This window comes from Phascolarctos cinereus, unplaced genomic scaffold (assembly GCF_003287225.1).
Source record: "Phascolarctos cinereus isolate Bilbo 61053 unplaced genomic scaffold, phaCin_HiC Scaffold_43;HRSCAF=565, whole genome shotgun sequence".
In the NCBI taxonomy this organism is placed as follows: domain Eukaryota; kingdom Metazoa; phylum Chordata; class Mammalia; order Diprotodontia; family Phascolarctidae; genus Phascolarctos; species Phascolarctos cinereus.
Genome location: NW_027555780.1, coordinates 51,958 through 71,418, shown reverse-complemented (window position 1 = coordinate 71,418; position 19,461 = coordinate 51,958). Strand labels below are relative to the sequence as shown.

General features: G+C 50.6%; 2 protein-coding genes across 5 annotated transcripts; one reads left to right on the top strand and one right to left on the bottom strand.

Annotated features, from left to right (window-relative positions):
* Positions 1–983: 983 nt before the first annotated feature.
* LOC110203996 (inner centromere protein-like) lies at positions 984–8,319 on the bottom strand. Its single transcript, XM_020980377.1, has 4 exons — positions 8,208–8,319; positions 4,312–4,369; positions 2,514–2,627; positions 984–1,869 (listed from the first exon to the last, which is right to left on the bottom strand). The coding sequence occupies exon 4, from the start codon at positions 1,704–1,706 to the stop codon at positions 984–986; it is 723 nt and encodes a 240-aa protein (XP_020836036.1). The 5' UTR covers positions 1,707–1,869; positions 2,514–2,627; positions 4,312–4,369; positions 8,208–8,319.
* A 2,790-nt stretch (positions 8,320–11,109) lies between these two features.
* Positions 11,110–18,879, top strand: LOC110203995 (inner centromere protein-like). Of its 4 annotated transcripts, none has more exons than XM_020980374.2 (6): positions 11,110–11,398; positions 12,365–12,515; positions 14,583–14,634; positions 14,838–14,921; positions 16,647–16,761; positions 18,337–18,879. In XM_020980374.2, the coding sequence occupies exons 2-6, from the start codon at positions 12,454–12,456 to the stop codon at positions 18,456–18,458; spliced, it is 435 nt and encodes a 144-aa protein (XP_020836033.1). In that variant the 5' UTR covers positions 11,110–11,398; positions 12,365–12,453; the 3' UTR covers positions 18,459–18,879. The 4 variants fall into 4 exon arrangements, with proteins under 4 accessions (XP_020836033.1, XP_020836031.1, XP_020836030.1 ...); XM_020980372.2 differs by having other exon boundaries at positions 14,838–14,960; XM_020980371.2 differs by having other exon boundaries at positions 11,112–11,398; positions 14,838–14,960; positions 16,611–16,761.
* Positions 18,880–19,461: the final 582 nt, after the last annotated feature.

Below are 19,461 nucleotides of genomic sequence, written 5' to 3'. Positions count from 1 at the left end.
CCTCATGGCTGCCTCTGCACTGTAGTCTGGGATAAAAAGGCCCTTAGGTAACAGTCAGATTGACCAACACAGACCCTCTATGTCACTAAGGCCTCAGAACTACGTCAAAGTTACTCCTCTGTGGGCCTTTCTAAATCAACTTGGTTCTTAACACAGGACCTCAAAATCTCTTTACTGAAATGATAACCCAACTATCTCAGGCAGGTCATTAGTATCCAATGTCTAACAGCAGGCAGGGTAGTTCAGTGAAAGGCTACGAGCTGGAAGGAGTCAGGAGATGTCTGCTAGCTATCTGACATGCCTTGCAGGCCTCAGCCCCAATCTGTGTCACCTAAACTGCCTCCCACCCCATAGGGTTATCTACTCGTTCTCTCCGAAATCAAGGAGAGGGACCCCCTAGGCAGGCAGCCTGAGCACAATAGGTTCTCAGAGGATGCTGAAGGGAGTGGAGAGGACACTCTCCAGCAGGCGGGGAGGGTGCTCTATGGAGGATCCACAAGTCCTCTGCTCTCAGCCCTCCCTTTCACTACCAGGGGAGCTAAGAAGCCTGTCAATGCCCTGATCCTCACAACTCTATCAGGCAGGCACTGCTATTATTCTCATTTCACAGATGGGCAAACTGAGTCAAGAAAGGTGACTCTGCCCAGAGATGACCCAGGTGCTAAGGCCTCCCAGTTTAGGGCTCCATCCAGGACCCTGCAGGGCCAATGACAAATCCCTTGTTATTTAATCAGGCAGATTCTTGGGCACAAGGAATCATCCACAGCCTTTCCACCTTGGGAGACTGTACCAACCCCATCCTCTGCTAGGCCAGCCTTCCCAGGCCACATGGAGGACAGAGACCAGGAGCCAGAGGAGGCTCCAATCCCTGCTCTGGCCCTCCCAGAGTGACTTCTATCATCTGTCACAGTACGGAGGGGGCTCAGACACTCCTCCAAGTCTAGGGATGGGTGAGGGGCTCCCTTCCTTCCCACTTTCCTCTTCTAGGAACTCTTCTTCAATCCTGGAATCCCCTTCCCGTGCAGACATTCTAGGAACCTGAGTGCTTGGGGCACCCTCATCTCTGCTAAAACGAGGCAGAAGGCAGACAGACTGCGAGGGACAAAGGGCTTGAGCTTCAGCGCCCAGGAAATGCCAAACAACTTACAGGTGATGTAGCCTGTGACTGCTGGTTCCAGGGCCAGCTTCCTGGAGGACCGTCGAGCAGAGCTGATCTTCTTCGGGACCACGGAGTCCTTACGAATCAAGAAGGCCCTGTGGGCTTGTGAGAATTTGCGCACCAGGCTCCTACGCACCGAGCACCAGTCACAGCAGGGGCCTATCACGGTCTGAGGGCTTTCCAGCAAGTCCAAGAGGAGCTCAATCTCTGGCTGGGTCTGTGTTCCTGGTGAGGAGGGTGCCCTGCCCGGCTTGGTCATCACAGCCACTGGCTGGGCTATTTGGAGTTTGGCCACAGACCCCGCAGCTTGCACCTCAGGCACCTCAGTGGGCACCACCAAGAAGGTCCCAGGCGCTGGCTCAGGGAGGCTTTCTGCCTGCTGTTTGGACATCAATTCATCTTTGCAGCCCAAGCTGACGACAGCTGTCTTGGTCTTATTTGTCACCAGGTAATTCTCAGCACTCTGCTGCTCGCTGACGCTGATCTCTATAACAGGCACAAACCCATTCACTGCTGCCAGGTTCATAGGCTTTATGGGGAGCACCATGGGCGATTCAGGGGGCGAGGAGGCTGCTGCTGCTTGGGTTAGAGTCCGACGAGGGACGGAGCTATTGTCAGCTGCCACCAGAACCAGCTTCTCTGGCTTATCTTTGCTCTGAAGTAGCTGGTGGTTGTGTCAACGACTCCTTAGTCTCTCACAGTGGGACAACCTGCATGAGACGGAAAGCAGGGCCCTAGGCACCGCCAATCTAACACCATTTGGGAAGTCCCTATCATGTGCCATGCACTGTGCTAAGGTGCTACGGATACAAAGAAAGGCAAAAACACAATGCCTGCCCTCAAGGAACTTACAGTGGACAGAGCACTGAGCCTGGAGTCAGGAGGGCCTGAGTTCAAATCCAGCCACAGACACTTCCCAGCTGGGTGACCCTAGGCAAGTCACGTTACCTATTTAATTCAGTTTCCTCATCTATAAAAATGAAGATCTTGGACTCAAGGACCCCCAAGGTCCATTTCAGCTCCAAATCCATGGTCCTAGGCCCTCTTGAGGGACCACACACCAGCACCAAGATCATCCCCTGCCCTGCCCTTGCTTCTTCTCTGGGTCTCCTCTCCCCTCGACGTCTTGTACTTCATTCCATATTTCCCAAAGCACTGAGCACGGTGCTAAGCGCTCTACCCTTGTCACAGGACCACCATTTTAATGGACAAGACCTTGGAGGCCTTCTATTTACAAAGGCCTATGTAGATGTCACAGTTGAGGAGGGGCACAGGCAGATAGTGACACCAAACCCAGGCCTGTCTCTGCTGTCCTGCCCTGCCCGCTTGGCCCTGGGGCCCAGCAGCCACCTACCTTTTCCTGGTTGGGGGCTTGTTCTTATCCTGCATGGAGGAAAACTATTTCTTTCTCCGGCGGTCCCTCTGAGATGGCGTTTTGGGCATCAGCTCAGGCTCCACACTGAAGTCACTGAGGGGCAAAGAGGAGAAAAGAAGAGTCACAGAACATCTAAACTGCTCACCTCCCCATCAATGGCCCCTTTGGCCTGGAAGAGCCCCTGGGCCTTCCTGCTCGTCAGAAAGGAGGACAAATCTCCTTCTCCCCGTGCTATCCCTATGGGCCAGCCTCACCTACTCACCAGGGGTTCTGAAAAGGCTAACCTTGTCTTTACAGCATTTGAGAAGGTTAGACCTGGACCCAATCCAGGGGATCCGTCTAGGCCAAATCCTTCACCTTAAAGATAAGAAAGTGAGGTCCAGGGAGGCCATTTGATTTGCTCAAGCTCTTTTGTCTGGGAGCCCAGGGCTCTATTCAGGCCCCCAACAGGTTGGAGCCTCAAAGTCTGTCTGGGACTTGGGACACATTTCCTCACAGATGCAGTCACACAGAGGACAACTAAGTGGCACAGGGTGCTGGACTCGGAGTCAAGAAGCCCTGAGTTAGAATCTCACCTTGGCCACTTAGCAGCTGTGTGACCCTGTAAAATGGGGATGATAACAGCTCCTACTCCCAGGGCTGTTCTAAGGATCAAAGGAGCTAACGTTTGTAAAGCATTCTGCTAACCTGAAGCTCCAGATAATTGAGCTTTGGACACAGCTGGTTCCATGCTGTGCCCAGACCAGGCCACAAAGGTCCCTTTAACCTGAACGGTACTTAGTTCACCCTAAGATGCCTCATATAAGATGCCATATCTGGTAGAACCCTCATCCCCGTGGGAGAGCAAGGCCCCAATCTGGCAGCCTCCTCCCCTTCCATGCCAGCCTTGGCAGTAGGTCAGGGATCCCCACGGCCTACATTGAGGGAGGCTGCATGGTCTAGGGAAGACAGAGGCCCTGGGTTCAAATTTCACCTCTGATGTTTATGACTTGAGTGACCTTGGGCAAGTCTTTGGACCTCAGGATTCCCAACTGCACAACGAGGGGATTAGACTAGAGGGGCCCTGCTCAGCTTCCATCCTTACAGCTCTAGAGATCACTCCTCCTCACCTGGCACTCAAGGACAAAGAGGGCAGAACCCAAGGATGGGAGGTAGGGAGAAGCTAGAGAATGAGAAGAGGAAAGGGAATGGGGGCTTGGAGAGAGGAGGGCAGCAAGGAATTATGGAATCTGAGTGTCAGGAGAAGCATTAAAAGATCACCAGGGCACATGGAGGGGAAATGGAGGAGGAATGCCCTGGGGAAGCCAGTTTCTGACACTGATGGAGTACATGAAGGGCATGTCCAGAATGAGGGGAGGGAGGTGCTCAGGCCTGGTCAGATCCCTTTAGAAACAAGATCCACTTCACAGAGAAGAGAATGTCTTGTTCTCTGGGCTTTGTACAGTGCCTGGCACAGAGGGAGGGAGAGAGCGGGGAAGGAAGGAGGGAAGGAAGGGAAGAAAAGAAGAGAGGAGGAGAAAGGAAGGAAAACACCCCCAAACTGGCAGAACATTGGCAGGTGTGGAATGGGCCACAGACAAACATGTTCCTCTTTCTCAGTTCCTCTGGCTCTGCCTTGCTACAGGAGTAAGGTTTCCCATAAGGCTCTCCCCTTTTTAAATGTGTATTTCTGCCAATGACCCTTTAGTTCAAAGTCAGGGTTTGCCTGGTGTCCTGTGCCCTGGGCTAATAGCCCCTTCCTGCTGCACCCACATGGGCCCTTCAGCCCTGGATTTACCTGGACAACACCTTTAGGGCCTCCTCCTTAGAAATGGAAAGAAGCCACCAAACTCCTCCTGAAAGAGATCCACAAAGGAAAACTCCTAAGAATATTGGAGCCAAATTCCAGAGTTCCCAGGTGAAGGAGAAAATATTACAAGCAGCCAGAAAGAAACAATTCAAGCACTGTGGAAACACAATCAGGATAACACAACATTTAGCAGCTTCTACATTAAGGGACTGCAGGGCTTGGAATATGATATACTGGAGGTCAAAGAAGCTGGGATTAAAACCAAGAATCATCTACCCAGAAAAACTGAGTATAAACCTTCAAGTTAAAAAATGGACATTCAATATGATAGAGAAATTTCAAACATTCTTGATGAAAAGACCAAAGCTGAATAGAAAATTTGACTTTTGAATATAAGACTCAAGAGAAGCATAAAAAGGTAAACAGGAAAGGGAAATCATAAGGGACTTAATAAGGTTAAATTGTTTCTATTCCTACATGGGAAGATGATATTTTTAACTCATAAAATCTTTCTCATATTAGGGTAGTTAGAAGGAGTACATATAGAGAGAGGGAACAGGTGTGAGTAGAAAATGAAGGGATATCTAAAAAAATAAAGGGGCGAGAGGAATGTACTGAGAGAAAGAGAAAGGGAGAGAGAAAATGGGGGGAAATTATCTCACAGAAAAGAGGCAAGAAAAAGCTTTTACAGTGGAGAGGGAAGGCAGCTAGGTGGCACAGTAGATAGAGTACCGGCCCTGAAGTCAGGAGGACCTCAGTTCAAATTCAGCCTTAGACCAAAACTTACTAGTTGTGTGACCCTGGGCAAGTCACTTAACCCCAACTGCCTAAAAAATAAACTAAAAATAACGTAAAAATACAGTGGAGAGGAAGGGAAGGGGAGTGAGTGAACTTTACTCTCATCGGAATTGGCTCAAAGAGGGAATAACATACACATTGGGCACAGAAATCTATCTTACCCTACAAGAAAGCAGAGGAAGGGAATAAGAGAAAGGGGTGGTGGTAGAAGGGAGGGTAGATTGGGGGAGAGGTTGCTCAGAAGCGAAATACTTTTGAAGAGGGACAGGGTGAAGGGAGAGAGAGAATAGAATAAATGGAGGGAAGGAAATACAGTTAGCAACAGTAACTATGAAAAGAAAATTTGAAGTTTCTCTGATAAAGGCCTCATTTCTCAAGCATATGGAGAACTGAGTCAAATTTATAAAAATAAGAGCCATTCTCCAACTGATAAATGATCAAAAGATATGATCAGTTTTCAGATGAAGTAATTAAAGCTATCTATAGCCATATGAAAAAATACTCTAACTCACTACTGATTGGAGAAATGCAAATGAACACAATTCTGAGGTACTACCTCATACTTATTAGATTGGCTAAAAGGACAGGTAAGGTAAATGACAGATTTGGAGGGGATGTGGGAAAAATGAGACATTAATGTACTGTTGGTAGAGTTGTGAACTGATTTAACCCTTCTGTAGAGCAATTTGGAACTATGCCCAAAGGGCTATAAAGTCATGTGTACCCTTTGACCTAGCAATATAACCACTAGGTCTGTATCCTAAGAGAGAGAAAAAACAAAAAAGAAAAGCACCTATAAGTACAAAAACATTTATAACAGCTCTTTTCTGGGGGTAAAGAATTAGAAGTTGAGGGGATGCCCATCAAGTGGGGAATGTGTCAGTTTGGTTTGCTTCTTCTTCTTCTTCTTCTTTTTTTTTTTTTTTGCATAATACAGCTCACAGTTGGGGGTTTGGGATATGTGGGGTGGTGTTGTGTGACTGGTGCAAAAAAAACAATAAAACAAAGATTTCCTCTTTAATTAGTGGTTAGAAAAAAAATTAGCGGTTACAAGAACACCCTCCCTCCACAAGGAAAGACTTTGCTTATCTAAGAAGTTTCATCCACTTTCTGAGGCTTCTCTCCCACTCCCTACACCCCTGCCCCGCCCCAATCAAAATGACCCCATGCTAAGGAAACCTTGGCTTAAGATCATAAAATAAGTTGTGGTCTTGCTTCTGAACCACTGTCAGCCAGCTTGCACTCCCCTCAGGGGCAGAGGTGATGCCAGGTCCCCAACCACTGCTCTCCCTCCCAGTACAGAGCCTGATGAGGGATGGGTTTGGAACACTTTACCCAGGTACAACAGCAGCTGGCAAATATTCTAAAACTCTCTCTCTGACCCTAAACTTGCCACCTTCCCATGCAGAGCCCCCCTAACTGGAAGAGATGGGATGCAGGAATTGAGGCCACAGTGGTTTTCTCCGTTCAGTCAAGGTTCCCCACCACTCCAACGCCCCTCTCCTCCACACAGTATATTCTGTAACACATTTGGCCTCAGGCCAAACCCCTAACAGTTATGAGCTCCTTGCCCCCCAAATAACGTCACCCACTAACCAGGCGTCTGATGGCACTCAAAGACAGACTGAGGGTTACGACCAAGCCTTGCCAGCAGGGTTAAGTAAAGGAGAGGGAGGAAGCAGCAATCAAGCAGACCCTTAACAAGAAACAAGAAGCATCTGAACTCATCTAGAGTAAGGTGGCTGCAGATGAGCACTGCTTTGCAGATGTGGCACAGAGAATCAAAGGATCTGGGTTAGAATTCCAGCTCCAACACATGCTGTGTGAACATGGGCCAATCACTGAACCTGAGATTAGAGGAAGGGCAGGTTGGTCTAGAAAACCTTTGAGGTCCTTGAAAGTGCTTAACCCAGGGTGTCTCTGTTTAGAAGCAAATACAGAGTGAACAAAGAAATAGAGAGCAATTTCCAGGAGACAGGTAGGTGATGTCCTTGTTTGGAACTCGTGCTTTCCGTCCATCCTGTGTGGCACGGTGGGAGGAGGGGGTCTTTGGACTCGGGGTCAGGAAGCCCTGGATTCAAATGTCACCTCCCTCACTAGCTGTGCGACCCTGGGCCAACTTCTCCGTGCCTCAGGTGTCCTCATGGGCAAAAGAAGGGCACTGAACTTGGCCTTTGGGGTCCCTTCCAGTCTTAAATCTGTGAAACCAGGACTACTACGCAGTTCTAAGTCAATGCAAGCACACGTCCTACAGCCTAAAGTGGCAGTAATAACAACAATACGTAACATTTTGTGCAGGAAAGGGATTCTTGCAGGGCCAGATTTCTGGGAGGTCTGTGACTTTGTGATTTTCTACTCTTTGATTTTTACATGTCTATGGAATCGGTCCTCTCCTATGCCTGTGCAGTTGGCTTTCTGCGTGTCAATCACCACGCTGAGAAAAGAGGTTCGCAGGCTTCCCCAGACTGCCCGAGAGATCAGTGCACATGGAAACGGATGAGAGGCCCTGCTCCTGAGACCCGGGGCTGGGAAGGTATCCCAGCAGCCCTGTGGGCACCCGGCCCCTGCTCCACTCAAGCCTGCCTGTCACTAGTGACTTGCCCAGCGATCAAGGCTTGTCTCAGGCAGGAAGGGAAGACTGAGAGGAAGAGTTCAAGTCTTTCAACCGACACGCATTGCCTAAGGAGCTAGAAAGCTGCCACGCAGCTGAAGAAAGGGGCTCCTTCTTGGGGCTCGTGACCAGAAACGGCGAGCCAGAGCCTGCGGCCCCAACACCACCCCCTCTGCTCCCCCATCCATAAAACGGGAGCAGCCTGGCTCGCTCCCTCGCTCCCAGCGTGGGCTGAGGGAAGAGTCGGGCCTCGATCCTACACTGGGCAACCAATCCGACCCCCTTGTTTTACAGGTGAGGAAACAGAGGGCGCAAAGGCCTGCCTCAGTGTCCCGGTCTGCAAATAGTCTCTTACGGCCCTCACGCGGTCATCGGGTGAGGCCGAGGGCCGCCGGGGTAGACGCGCTTCCGCGAGGCCGGCCCCCCTGCGGGGAGAGGGGAGCCGCCCCCAGAGAGGAGGAGGAGGCGGCCTCACCTAGCCTGCTCCACTTGGCCCGGCCCGCCTCGCCCCGTGTAGCGAGGCCCTCGACTCTGTTGAAGACCACGCCGCCGCCTCAGTAGACGGGGCCTGAGGCACGAAGCAAGGATTTTCAAAGCAGAAGGCGTGGCCGATAGCGGGAAAGGCAGACCGGGCCTCCTATTGGCTCTCCTGGGTGACAATCAACGCCGATCCGAGGCGATGTCAACGCCTTTGCTTCCGCTTTTGGACCTAGAGACACCCCTGAGGGGAGGGGCGGCAGCCAAATGCTCTGAGGGGCGGGGAAAGACCAAAAGTCCCGGCGTGCCTTGCGGTGGCACCGCCCCCCCCCCCGTTCATTAACACTTAGGTACCTGGCTTTGATTGACTTCTCTAGGTCTGTGTTGCAGCTCTCTCCCTTAGACGTAAACTTCCTGAGGGCAGGCACTGTTTCTCTCTTTTGATCACGGAAACCTCAAAAGATATCTGGCGGTTTACAGGCTAGATTTCTTTTGTAAGGACCATGTCTTAAACCCAAGTCACGCTGCCTCTCATTGATTGGCCACGGAGAGGTCCCAGGCTAAGCCCTGTCTAGTCATTGTGTGGGCCCGGATTGGCTCATAGTGAATGTAGACAGCAGCTGTTTGTATTGTGGCCAGAAACCCTGAGAGTCTTCCCCTCCCAGAGGATTGGTTGGTTTGTTTGTTTTCCTGACTGGTAAAACAGGCCATTCCTTTCCTTATTTCTACTTACCTAGCCTTAAGCACTGAATGGGCATTGCCTCAGTCAAACTGAGACCTGGGAAAGACCTTAGCTGAAAAAGGCCAAGGTCTCCCACTGCAGCTGGGGTCATCTCCAGACATCCTGATCTATATCTGGCCACTGGACCCAGATACTCCAGAGGAGAAAGTGAGGGCGGTCACTTTGCACAGCCCTCCCTCACTTAAATCCCATTCACTTGCAAGTCCTGGCATCACTTCCCTGATGTCATGGTCCTCTTCAAGAAAAAAGGACAAACGACAATTTGCAGGATGTTTGTCTCTACCTAGTTTCTGCCAAACTATTTTTGAGTTTTCCCAGCAATTTTTGTCAGAGAGGGAGTTGTGGTCCCAGTAGTCTGAGTCTTTGGGTTTATGCAACACCAGATTACTGTGGTCCTTTACTACTGTGTATTGTGTACCTAATCCAATATTCTCTTTCTTAGCCACTACCCAACTGTTTTGATAATTATGGCTTTATGATAGTTTGAGATCTGGTAAGGTTAGGCTACCTTCCTTCATGGTTTTTTTTTTCCTTCATTGATTCCCTTGGTATTTTTGACCTTCTGTTTCTCCACATGAATTTGTTTTTTATATATCTTTTTAGCTCTATAAAATAATTGTTTGGTAGTTGATTGGTCTGGCACTGAATAGATTAATTTAGGCAGCATTGCCATTTTTATTATATTGGTTCCATCTACCCATGAGCAATATTTTTCCAATTGTTTAGATCTGACTTTATTGTGTGAAATGTGTTTTGTGATTGTATTCATATACAATCAGTTTGTACTCATATTCAAATGGGTTTGTCTTGGCAAGTAGATTTTATATTTTATATCATTTACAGTTATTTTCAATGGAATTACTTTTTATTTCTTGCTGCTGGATTTTGTTTGGTAATATATAGAAATGCTAATGATTTATGCATTTCACTACATCTGGATGAACTAGATGGACAACCATGAAGAAATCCCACAGCACCGACCCCCCATCCACTTGGTAACCTAATAATGTTAGAAAGTCCCCAACCCTTATATAAGGACATAGTAAAACAGATGGTCTCATCTATTATTGTAACACCAACTTGTTGTCTTTGGATCACAGACCCTACAGTTCTCTAAAAGGACTACTTTTACAATTGTGTCCTGCTTTTACAATTCTCCTTGTGTCCTGGTCTTAAGCAGGGAATGTTTTCTTACTGATAATAAATCCTGCCAGTTTCATTCCAAGTACTCCCCTTTCTCCCTTGGCTGACCCCCCCCCTTGATCCATCCCTCCCTCTCCTGGGAAATGCGTTATTTATGCACCCTAAATTACCACAGAAGGCTGCTGATTGCCTATATACTCTAAGACGGCCTGAAAGGTTACCCCCAGGAAGCTGAATGTGCTGTTAGCCAGAGCCAATTCCTTAGCTGGCCTCCTATCCTTGACCCTCAGTCATGGGACGCTAAAAGCTCCCAAGCAGTGGAGAGAATTCCTCAACATAATGATTCCCTGAGCAGTTAGTAATGGTACACTGTGGGCAGGACCTGGCTTTCCATTCCTGCACTCTATGCATGGTCCTGATGGGGACTCAGATCCCCAAATTTAACTTCATTGGGACTTGCCCCTTTGATTCTGCAATCTCAGGGACACTTTGAGCAAGACTCAAAAGGTCCAGTTACACTCTCAGGTCTTGGATCCTTGCAAATTCCCCAACCCCCTTCCTTGGAATACTAATAGCTAATTAGTGTTGGGGGTTTTCTAACAAGCCTCTAATTCCCTCTCTCTGTGTCATTAAGTGAACACTATGTTTGTATTGTATTTGTCCTGTCAGTTTGTCTGTCAGTGTGTCTCTGTGTCTGTACCTTGTAAGATATAAAATGCAGGTAGCCAGAGACTTCGAAAGACTGCAGCCAGGAAAACAACAAACCTGTAAAACTCCTTTCCATGTGGGTCCAGGCCTGACCAGCCTAGACCTAGAGTTAAAAATTAGATACAAGTAAAGACATCTTAACAGATTCTGGAGGTTCTGAGATTAATCATTAAGAAGTTTACGTCTACGGGACAGCTACAACATAGGCCTGGAGAAGTTAATAAAAGCCCGGTAACTAAGTGTTAAGGAACAGGGGAGGGGGGGAGGGGGGCGGTGCCACCGCGAGGCACGCCGGGACTTTTGGTCTTCCCCCGCCTCTCAGAGCATTTGGCCGCCGCCCCTCCCCTCCGGGGTGCCTCCAGGACCAAAAGTGGAAAGCAAGGCGTTGACCTCGCCTCGGATCGGCGTTGATTGTCACCCAGGAGGGCCAATAAGCGGCCCGGTCTGCCTTTCCCGCTATCGGCCACGCCTTCTGTTTTCAAAATCCTGGCTTCCCGCCTCAGACCTCGTCTACTGAAGCGGCGGCGTCGTCTTCCCCGGAGTCGAGGACCTCGAGACGCGGGGCGAGGCAGGCTGGGCGTGTTGGAGCAAGCTAGGTGAGGCCCCCGCCGCGTCCTCGTCCTCTCCGGGGGGGTTCCTCTTCTCCCCGTAGGGGGGGCCAGCCTCGTGGAGGCGCGTCTACCCCGGCGGGCCCTTGGCCTCACCGGACGACGACCTGAGGGCTGTAAGAGATCTTTTGCAGACGGGGAAACTGAGGCAGGCCTTTGCGCCCTATGTTTCCTCACCTGTAAAACGAGGGGGTCGGATTGGTCGCTCAGTGTTGGTGGCTGGCAGTCAAAGGAGGAGCGACTGGCTGAGGAGGAGGCCAGGGAGAAAGCTAAGAAGCTGGAGGAGGCGGAAGAGGCTTCAGCAGGGAAGTGGAGCAGGATGGGGGCATCCCAGGGGGGAGAGATGGAGGCCCAAGGAGGCAGGAGCAGAGCTGCCCATCGTCAGTTCCTTAGGCCTCACTGGATGAGGGCTGAGACACACCCCTTCCTTGTGGGGCAGCTAGCTGTAGGGTCCAGTATGCTGGGCCTTGAGTCAGGAGGACCAAAATTCAGATCCAGCCTCAAGACTTAGTAGCTGTGCAACCCTAGGCAAGTCACTTAACTGCTGCCTGCCTCAGTTTCCTCTTTTGTAAAATTCTATTTGCCTCCCAGAATTCTTGGTAAGGAACAGATGAGGTGACCCAAGCCACGCATCATGAAAAAGAAAAGGTCAGGGCGGGGGGCACTAAAAGAGAGAGATTCCTTGAGTGACAGGAAGAGGTGGCTTCTTTCTGGGATGAGTGCTCTCCCTCACTGGCCTGTTTCTTTCTGGTGGGCTAAGCCTAATTGTTCTTTAGCCCAGAACTTAGTTCCGCAGTCAAACACATGGGCAGTTTGGACATTTGGGTTGAACAAGGATGGCTCCTGTACAGTCATTAATTTAGAGCTGGAAGGGGCCAAGGGTTTTGCTCTGCTGTGCCCGCTTCACCCCCAACCTCACCTGGCCTGCCTGAATGGTCTCCCTCTCTTTCCCAGCTCCAGGAGGAGGAAAAGTGGAGGTGCCAGGAACAGCTGCGAAGGAAGAAGAGGAGCGTCTGTGGAAGGTGGCTGAGGCCCGGAGAATCATGGAGCAGGAGAAGCAGCAGCTGGCCCTTGAGAGGGAGCCCGAGAAGCTGCAGGAAAAGTGGTGAGGGCCTGCCCACTGGTCATGCCTTCTCTGCCTGTGTGTGTATGTGTGTGTGTGTGTGAGAGAGAGAGAGGCTGTGAGATTGTGAATGTGTGTCACAGGGATTGGGTGTATATGTCACTGTGAGAGACTGAGTGTGAATGAGATCCCAGCAGACCCCGGCCCGACTCCAGGGGCTTTGCCAAGCTGTGCTTGGGCAGCAGGGCAAGTGGGCGATGTTCCAGAATGCAGGTGAGATCTAGGCTCACGTCTTGGCTCTATCATTTACTCTCAGTGTGGCCTTAAGCCCATCCCTTCCCCACTCCAAGACTCGGTTTCTTTTCCTGAAAAGTGGGGGTGATAATTGGACACTGTCATGAGACTCGCCCACGGCCTCGGGGGAGCCCGAGGTTGTGGTGGTGTTGCTGGTAGCGTAGGTCTGTGGAGACGATGGGTTTTCAGGTCAGGGAGCAGTTGGGGTCAGGGAGGATCCACACGATTCTCCAGACAGACCCTGTTCTGCTCCATTTTTCCTGCACTGTTCTGGGCCCAGCTCATCTTATCTAGGACTCAAGTGAGCATCTTGATCCCTCACACTCAGCCTAGAGCAGATCAGTTACTAAGTCAAGGCCTTTTCCCTTTATCCATGTATATACCCATTGGGGTGACCAACTGTGTGGGATAATGGGGGCAGGATGTATTCTTCATCTACTCTGTTTTCCAGTGTAGGCAGCTAGGCCCATCTCCTTCACTGTTTTAAAGTCTCACAATGCTTTTAAGAGGCCTGCATTTGCAGGTATTATCCTCATCTTGCAGATAAGAAAACTGAGGCTTAGAGGAGTTAAGAGACTTGCTTATAACACAAATAGTAATTGTTGGCAGAAGGATTCAAGCCCAAGGAAGTGTTTATTTTTATTTATGTATTTTAAAAATAAGTTTTAGTAATGTCTTTGAGAGACATGCTCCCTTTCCTCCTCCCACTGAATTCTTCCTTGTGTAAAGGAAAGATAAGCTGCAACACTGTGCCCTCCACCTCCCTACAGCCAAGGGCACGAGTCCTGGGAACAAGGGATCATGTGACTCTTCAGTCCACATTGTCCTTTCCTTCCACTTTTCAGCTGACGCTTTCTGTCATCAGGCCTGGTCTTCTCCTGGGTCTCCTTCTGTCGGTACCAGGTCAAAGGAGTCTTCCTGAATGTCTCACTGGTTATTTCTGGCTGCATGATAATATTCTATTCCATGCATAGATCACAATTTGATTGGCCCTTCCCCCATCAGCTTGCTCCTTCTTTCGTAGAGATACTTCCACCATGTCAGTGTGGTTCCAGCCTCTCCCCCTTGTAGATGTGGCCTCTCTGTAGTGTGGCTGAGAGCCCTTTCATTCATGCCGTGTGGCCCCATCTACACTGGGTGGGGCAGTTTCCACACCAGGTTCCCTGCTCTGATGAAATTGCTGGTCCAGATAAGAAATTCCATCCATATACTTATGCATCTCTTACATTAATCATTTCGTTTAGTTTCAAAGCACTTACGTCAGGGTCTCATTTGGTCTCTGCACCATCTCTGTAGGGTCTTCCAAGTGCCTGAGCCCAGGGGCCTGTTCAGAGGCCTTAAAGAGGGAGGAGCGCTCTGGTGGGAGGCAGTGCCAGTTCCCAGCTCCTTCACCAGATGTCCCAGCTTGGGATAACTGATGGCACTGTGGTACTGGAGAGAAACACAAGGGCTCAGACACCTACCTTCCACCTTTCCTCTGCCAGAAGAATGTTTGAGAACGTTCTTGGAATAGATACAACAGAAAATACATTTCACTGAGCATTTATTAAGTGCCTACTATGTACATGCCACTGTTTCTAGGTACTGGGGCTACAAAGACAGAAACAAACCACGTCTTGCCCTCTGGAAGCTTACATTCTACTGGCTTCCTTTGATGTTTCTCCTTTTTGCAAATCCTCTGTCCAGTTGCCACCAGCAGCTATAGAGTGATGTGTTAAGCCCTGGGGATAGTGGCAGGGTGGGATTTGGGTGAGGGTCAGCCCTCTGGCCCCCCTTCCTGCTGGTGACTAATGAGGTTGGGTGTTTGGTTTTCAGGGAGCTGCAAGAGAAGAAGAGATTACTGTGGGAACTGGAGAAGAGGAAGAAGGTGAGGCACTGGGTGGGGATGGCCCTTAGTCTCCTCATCTGTGCACAGACGGGTCCTTGGGCGTGGCTACAGCCGTCCCCCTTCTCTCCATGGCCCATTCTGAGGCTGCTGCCCCTGGTCTCTTGGGCTTTTTCTGGGAACCGGGCACAGGGTGGGGGGCAGGTGGGTTTCCAGGACTCACTCGTGTGCTGCATTGGCCCCAGGAGGAGTGTCACCATCAACAGCAAGAGCCAAAGAAGCTGCAGGAGGAGCAGGAGAAGGCCAAGGATGCTGCAGCTGCTGCCTGGGTCAGTAACAAATGCTGGAATGTAAAGGTGGATGTGCAGGTGAGGCCCCACCTGTGGCTCCCTGCCCGCCCCCTTCTCACCTGGCAAGGCCATACAGGTGCTAGGAGGTGTGACCTGCCCAGAGCTGTAGAAAGGCAGGCTCCCAGGAGGCTCTTAGGCCACTAGCCAAGCCCACCCTGGCTCCTTTTCCAGTGCTGGGGCAAATGGTCATTCAGCCTCCCAGGGTCGGGAAGCCCATTACTTGCTAAGGCAGCCTGTTGTGTTTTTGGACAGCTCTGAGTGTCAGGAGGTGCCCAGAGTGACCTCTTTGTGGCTTCTCCCCATTGCCATTGCTTCTGCCCACCCTGCATGGACAGGAAGAGACAGACCCAGTGTGTTGCCCCTTAGCCTTCTCTCCTCCTGGCTCAGTGGTCCCAAGTCCTCTGGCATTGGATTGCCCTTTTCTGGGACTGTCCAGCTTCTGGTTGTAGCCTGAGCCTAGGAGGGGGGCAGAGACCAGAGGGCACCAGTGCTTCCTCCTTCTTTTCGGAATCCCTGCCCACCTGCCTGTCTTGGGGCATTAGCAGCTCTCTCTCTCTCCCTGGCTTTCTGGAATGCCATGGTCACTCGGGTGACCCACACTGAGCTTCCAGTCCCCTAAAAGCCCTGGGTCCTTCTCACATGAGCTACCGTCTAGCCACGCCTACCCCCCTTACAAAGTTGGATTGTTTGGGGGCTGGCGTGGTGAATGCCATGTGATGGCTATAGCCCAAGGCTATGTTTGAGACCAGTGGGGGCTAATGACAAAACAGTGAGAGAACACTGGACTGGGCTTCAGCTATCAGCATGGAGCATTAGCTGTGTGATCTCATAGCTTCTTTGGTCCCCAAGGTTCTCTTCTGCAAAATGGGGTAGGGAGATGGACTTAATGACCCCTGAGGTCCCCTCTAGCTCTAAAACTCTGAACCTCCCCACTATTCTGTGACCTCAGAGTCTCCCTTCTGGACCAGCCACCAGATGGACCAAGCCCTGCTTGGTCACTTCAGCCTAGGCCATGCCTCAGCTCTGTCTGCAAGCAGTGGCCAGGACCAGACTCCAGTTTCTGTACCATTTACTGACGTTTAGCTTTTTTCAGTCAGCAGAAGGTCAAGGCCAAAAGCTCCCGGCCTCTCAGAAGTGTCCTCAAAGGTTTACCTAATGATAGAGGGCTACTCGCATCAAGAGGAGGCTGTCTCCATCTTCTTTCCCCTTTATCCTCAGCGATCGGGTACTTGGTCCAGCAAGAGTTGACAGTGCCCCACTAGCCCCGTGAGGGCCAGCTTATCGAGGAGAGGTCCACACATTCCCAGAAAATGTGCCTTCGGGCTCTGCTGGGCACGAGACAGACTCCTCACAAACCGTGACTTCTGTTGACGTCATCATCTCTATAGACATTCTCTCCTCTGAGACTCCCAGCAACCTTGTGTTAGGAGCCAGAGTGTGAATTATCCATACTTAACAGGTTAAGCAACTGAGCCTCAGAGAGGTGGACACATATCCTCAGTCTTAGTCCTGGCCTGTGGCCACTGTGCACTTCAGTCTTCCTCATCAGTCTGGGTGGTGGGGGAAGGGTTTAGACTGGATCATTTCAGAAGGTCCTTCCAGCTCTGGCAGCCCAAGGTGCCCTTCAGTATGTCAAGAAGAGATAAAAAAGTCTCCTTCCTTCTTCAGAATCTAGTTTGCAGCTCTTATGAAATGACCCCACAGGACCCTGCAGGAGGCCCCAAGAACAGCTATGATAACTATGGCATGGATCTTCATAGTGATGACTCCACAGATGATGAGAACCAGCCCCGAAAGCCTACTCCTGCTTGGGCCAGCGGTAAGTGTAGACTCCCATCTCTTAAACAGTTAGAAATGTCTTCCCTGTTAAATTGGACTATAGTATACTAAAGGAGAGCAATGTCTAACAAGGGTAGAAAGTAGGCTGGGAGCAAGTTGTGAAGCTTGGCCTTTAAATGCCAACAGAAGTTTCTATTTGACCTAGAGGCTAAGTAGGGGAGGGATGTGCCCTGTTGGGCTTTAGAAAAATCCCTTTGAGGGGCAGCTAGGTGGCACAGTGGATACAGCACCGACCCTGGAGTCAGGAGGACCTAGGTTCCAATGCGGACTCAGACCAGACACTTGACACTTACTAGCTGTGTGACCCTGGGCAAATCACTTAACCCCAACTGCCTCACTAAAAAAGAAAAAAAAAAGAAAGAAAGAAAGAAAAGAAAAATCCCTTTGTAGTCTTGTGGAGGATGGGTGGTGGTGGGGAAAGGCTGGAGGCAGGGAGACCAATTGGGAGGGCACTGTGCTAATGCAGGTGAGGCCACGAGGGCCTGCATGAACTAGAGTGGCATGGCAGGACCTATGTCAGATAAGGTGGAAATAGGAAGTAAAAACTTTGGCTACTGATGGATCATGTGGGATGAGAGGGAGTGAGGAGTTGGTAACACTGAGATTGTGAGCAAAGTAGGCAGTACCCTCAGCAGTAAGGGGGAAGTGTGGACGAGGGGAGAGGGAAAGAATTCTGGACATTGGATATTCCGAGTTTGAGATGTCTGTGGGATATCCTGTTTGAAATATCTGGTGTGCAATTGGTGATTTGGGGCTGGCACTGAGGAGAGAGGTGATGGCTGGGTACATGCTATGTAGACATGGTAGTTGAACTCATGAAAGCTGATGACGTCACCAAATGAGATCATATGGAGAGAACAGGGAAGAGGGCCCAGGATATAGCCCTGGGGGATACTCATGGTTAGGGGGCACGATCTGGAAGTAGACTCAACAAAGAAAGCTGAGACAGAGAACCAGGAAAGGAGAAGGCACCTAGTAGTGCTATCAGCAACAGAGAGATGAAGAAAGGTAAAGGTCAGGGAAGGATTGTTTGGTTTGGTAGTTAGGACACTGCTGGCCATATTGCAAGAACTGAGGAGAGGAAGGGGGGCAGTGAGAGTCTGTCTTTTTAAAGGAGTTTGGCAGAGAGAGGGGAAGGGGAAGAGAGGTGTAGCAGGGCAGGCTCTCCTAAGGCGTCTTCAGGGATAAGGGAGACAAGGGAAGCAGCCCCACTGGAGAGGGAAACAGAAAAGATTAGAGAGAAAGAGTTGGGATTAAGGCAGCTGGAGAGGACTTGGCCTTGCTGAGCAGAAGGACCACCTCCTCATGGAGATGGGAAAAAAGGAGAAGCTGGGGCCTGAGGTCAGAGGCCTCAGAAGGGGAGAAGGGTAACTTTGTGGGGAGGAGGAGGAGGAGGAAGGTTCTTAGCTGTCAGGGCTCATGGTACCAGGGGTGATGGGAGGCTTGAGGAGAGAAGGGAAGGTTTGGAATAGCCTTGAGGGGGCAGTCATCAGTACCTGGGTGGCATCTCCCTGTGAGCCTCCTGCTCTGGCATGACCTCTGTCTCTTGCCCCAGGGTCCCAGCTCAGCCAGGCCATCATCCGTCAGTACTACATGTCTCCTGACATCGACCAGCTCTTTGGGACCATCCCCAGTCAAAGGCTGGAGGACATATTCGACAAGAGTGAACTGCATTAGCACAGGCGCACCGGCTCGGTTGACTGGCATTCCCCGCTGCTGCCGGGGCCCAGCTACTTGTAGGCATGTCCTATGGCCTGAAGAAGCCGTGAGGAGGGTTGGCAAGGTCCCTCGTGGCTCTCACATGAATTCAGAATGACTGTGCATGTGTTTAAGAATTGAAGTTGTTTTAGTGTAGGCAAACACAAAGGCGAGTTTGGAGCCAAAGGCCTTTCTAGAGCTGCAGTGGGAGCCAGGCCTGGGGGCAGCATAGACCGAGACCCCAAGAAGCTGCGAGCGAGCTTGAGGGCCAGCAGCGCTTGAAGCACCCACACAATGAGCTGGCAGCCCCCCTACCTATACAGAAGTGCTAGGTAGCTAGTTTGAGGCTGATGTTGGGCTCCAGAGTTTTGAGGGTAGACTAATAAAATGTTTTTCTTGGCATGATGTGGAGTTCTTGCTGTTGGGGAGGTTCTTGGTTCTTGCTCAAGGAGCTGTGAAGCCTGGCCTGGGCCAGCAGCAGTGCCAAGGGTGGGCTGGTAGGGGAGATGGAGTCGTGGGCCTGAGGCATCAGAGTTCGGCGGGTACCTGGACTGGCACTGCGGTGACACGGCTGACCCCCAGGAGCAGGCAAGGAACAACAGAAGGTTCTGAGATGCCCATCCACCCTGATGGCCCATGTTCCAAGGATCTCTCGCTCTACCTTTCCCTCCCAGCCCTGACAGTCCATGTCCTATATTCTGACGCCCCTCCCAGCTCAGACTTTCCAAGTTCTCTCCCTCCCAGTTTGGGCCACTTGTGAGTCTGAGGGGCCCAGAATTGGCCGAGGGGCAGATGGGCAGCCAGGGTTCAGTGGGAATTGTTCAGAAACTCTTCTAATTTAGTCAAGAGTGTGGATCAAATGGGGGCCCATCTCCAGCTGCATCATCTAAACTTGGAAATGTTTGTGCCCTGCTGGGGGAAGAGTAATAATACCAATATCAATGATATAACAATAATAGCTCTAGTCCTTATGTCTCTCTAA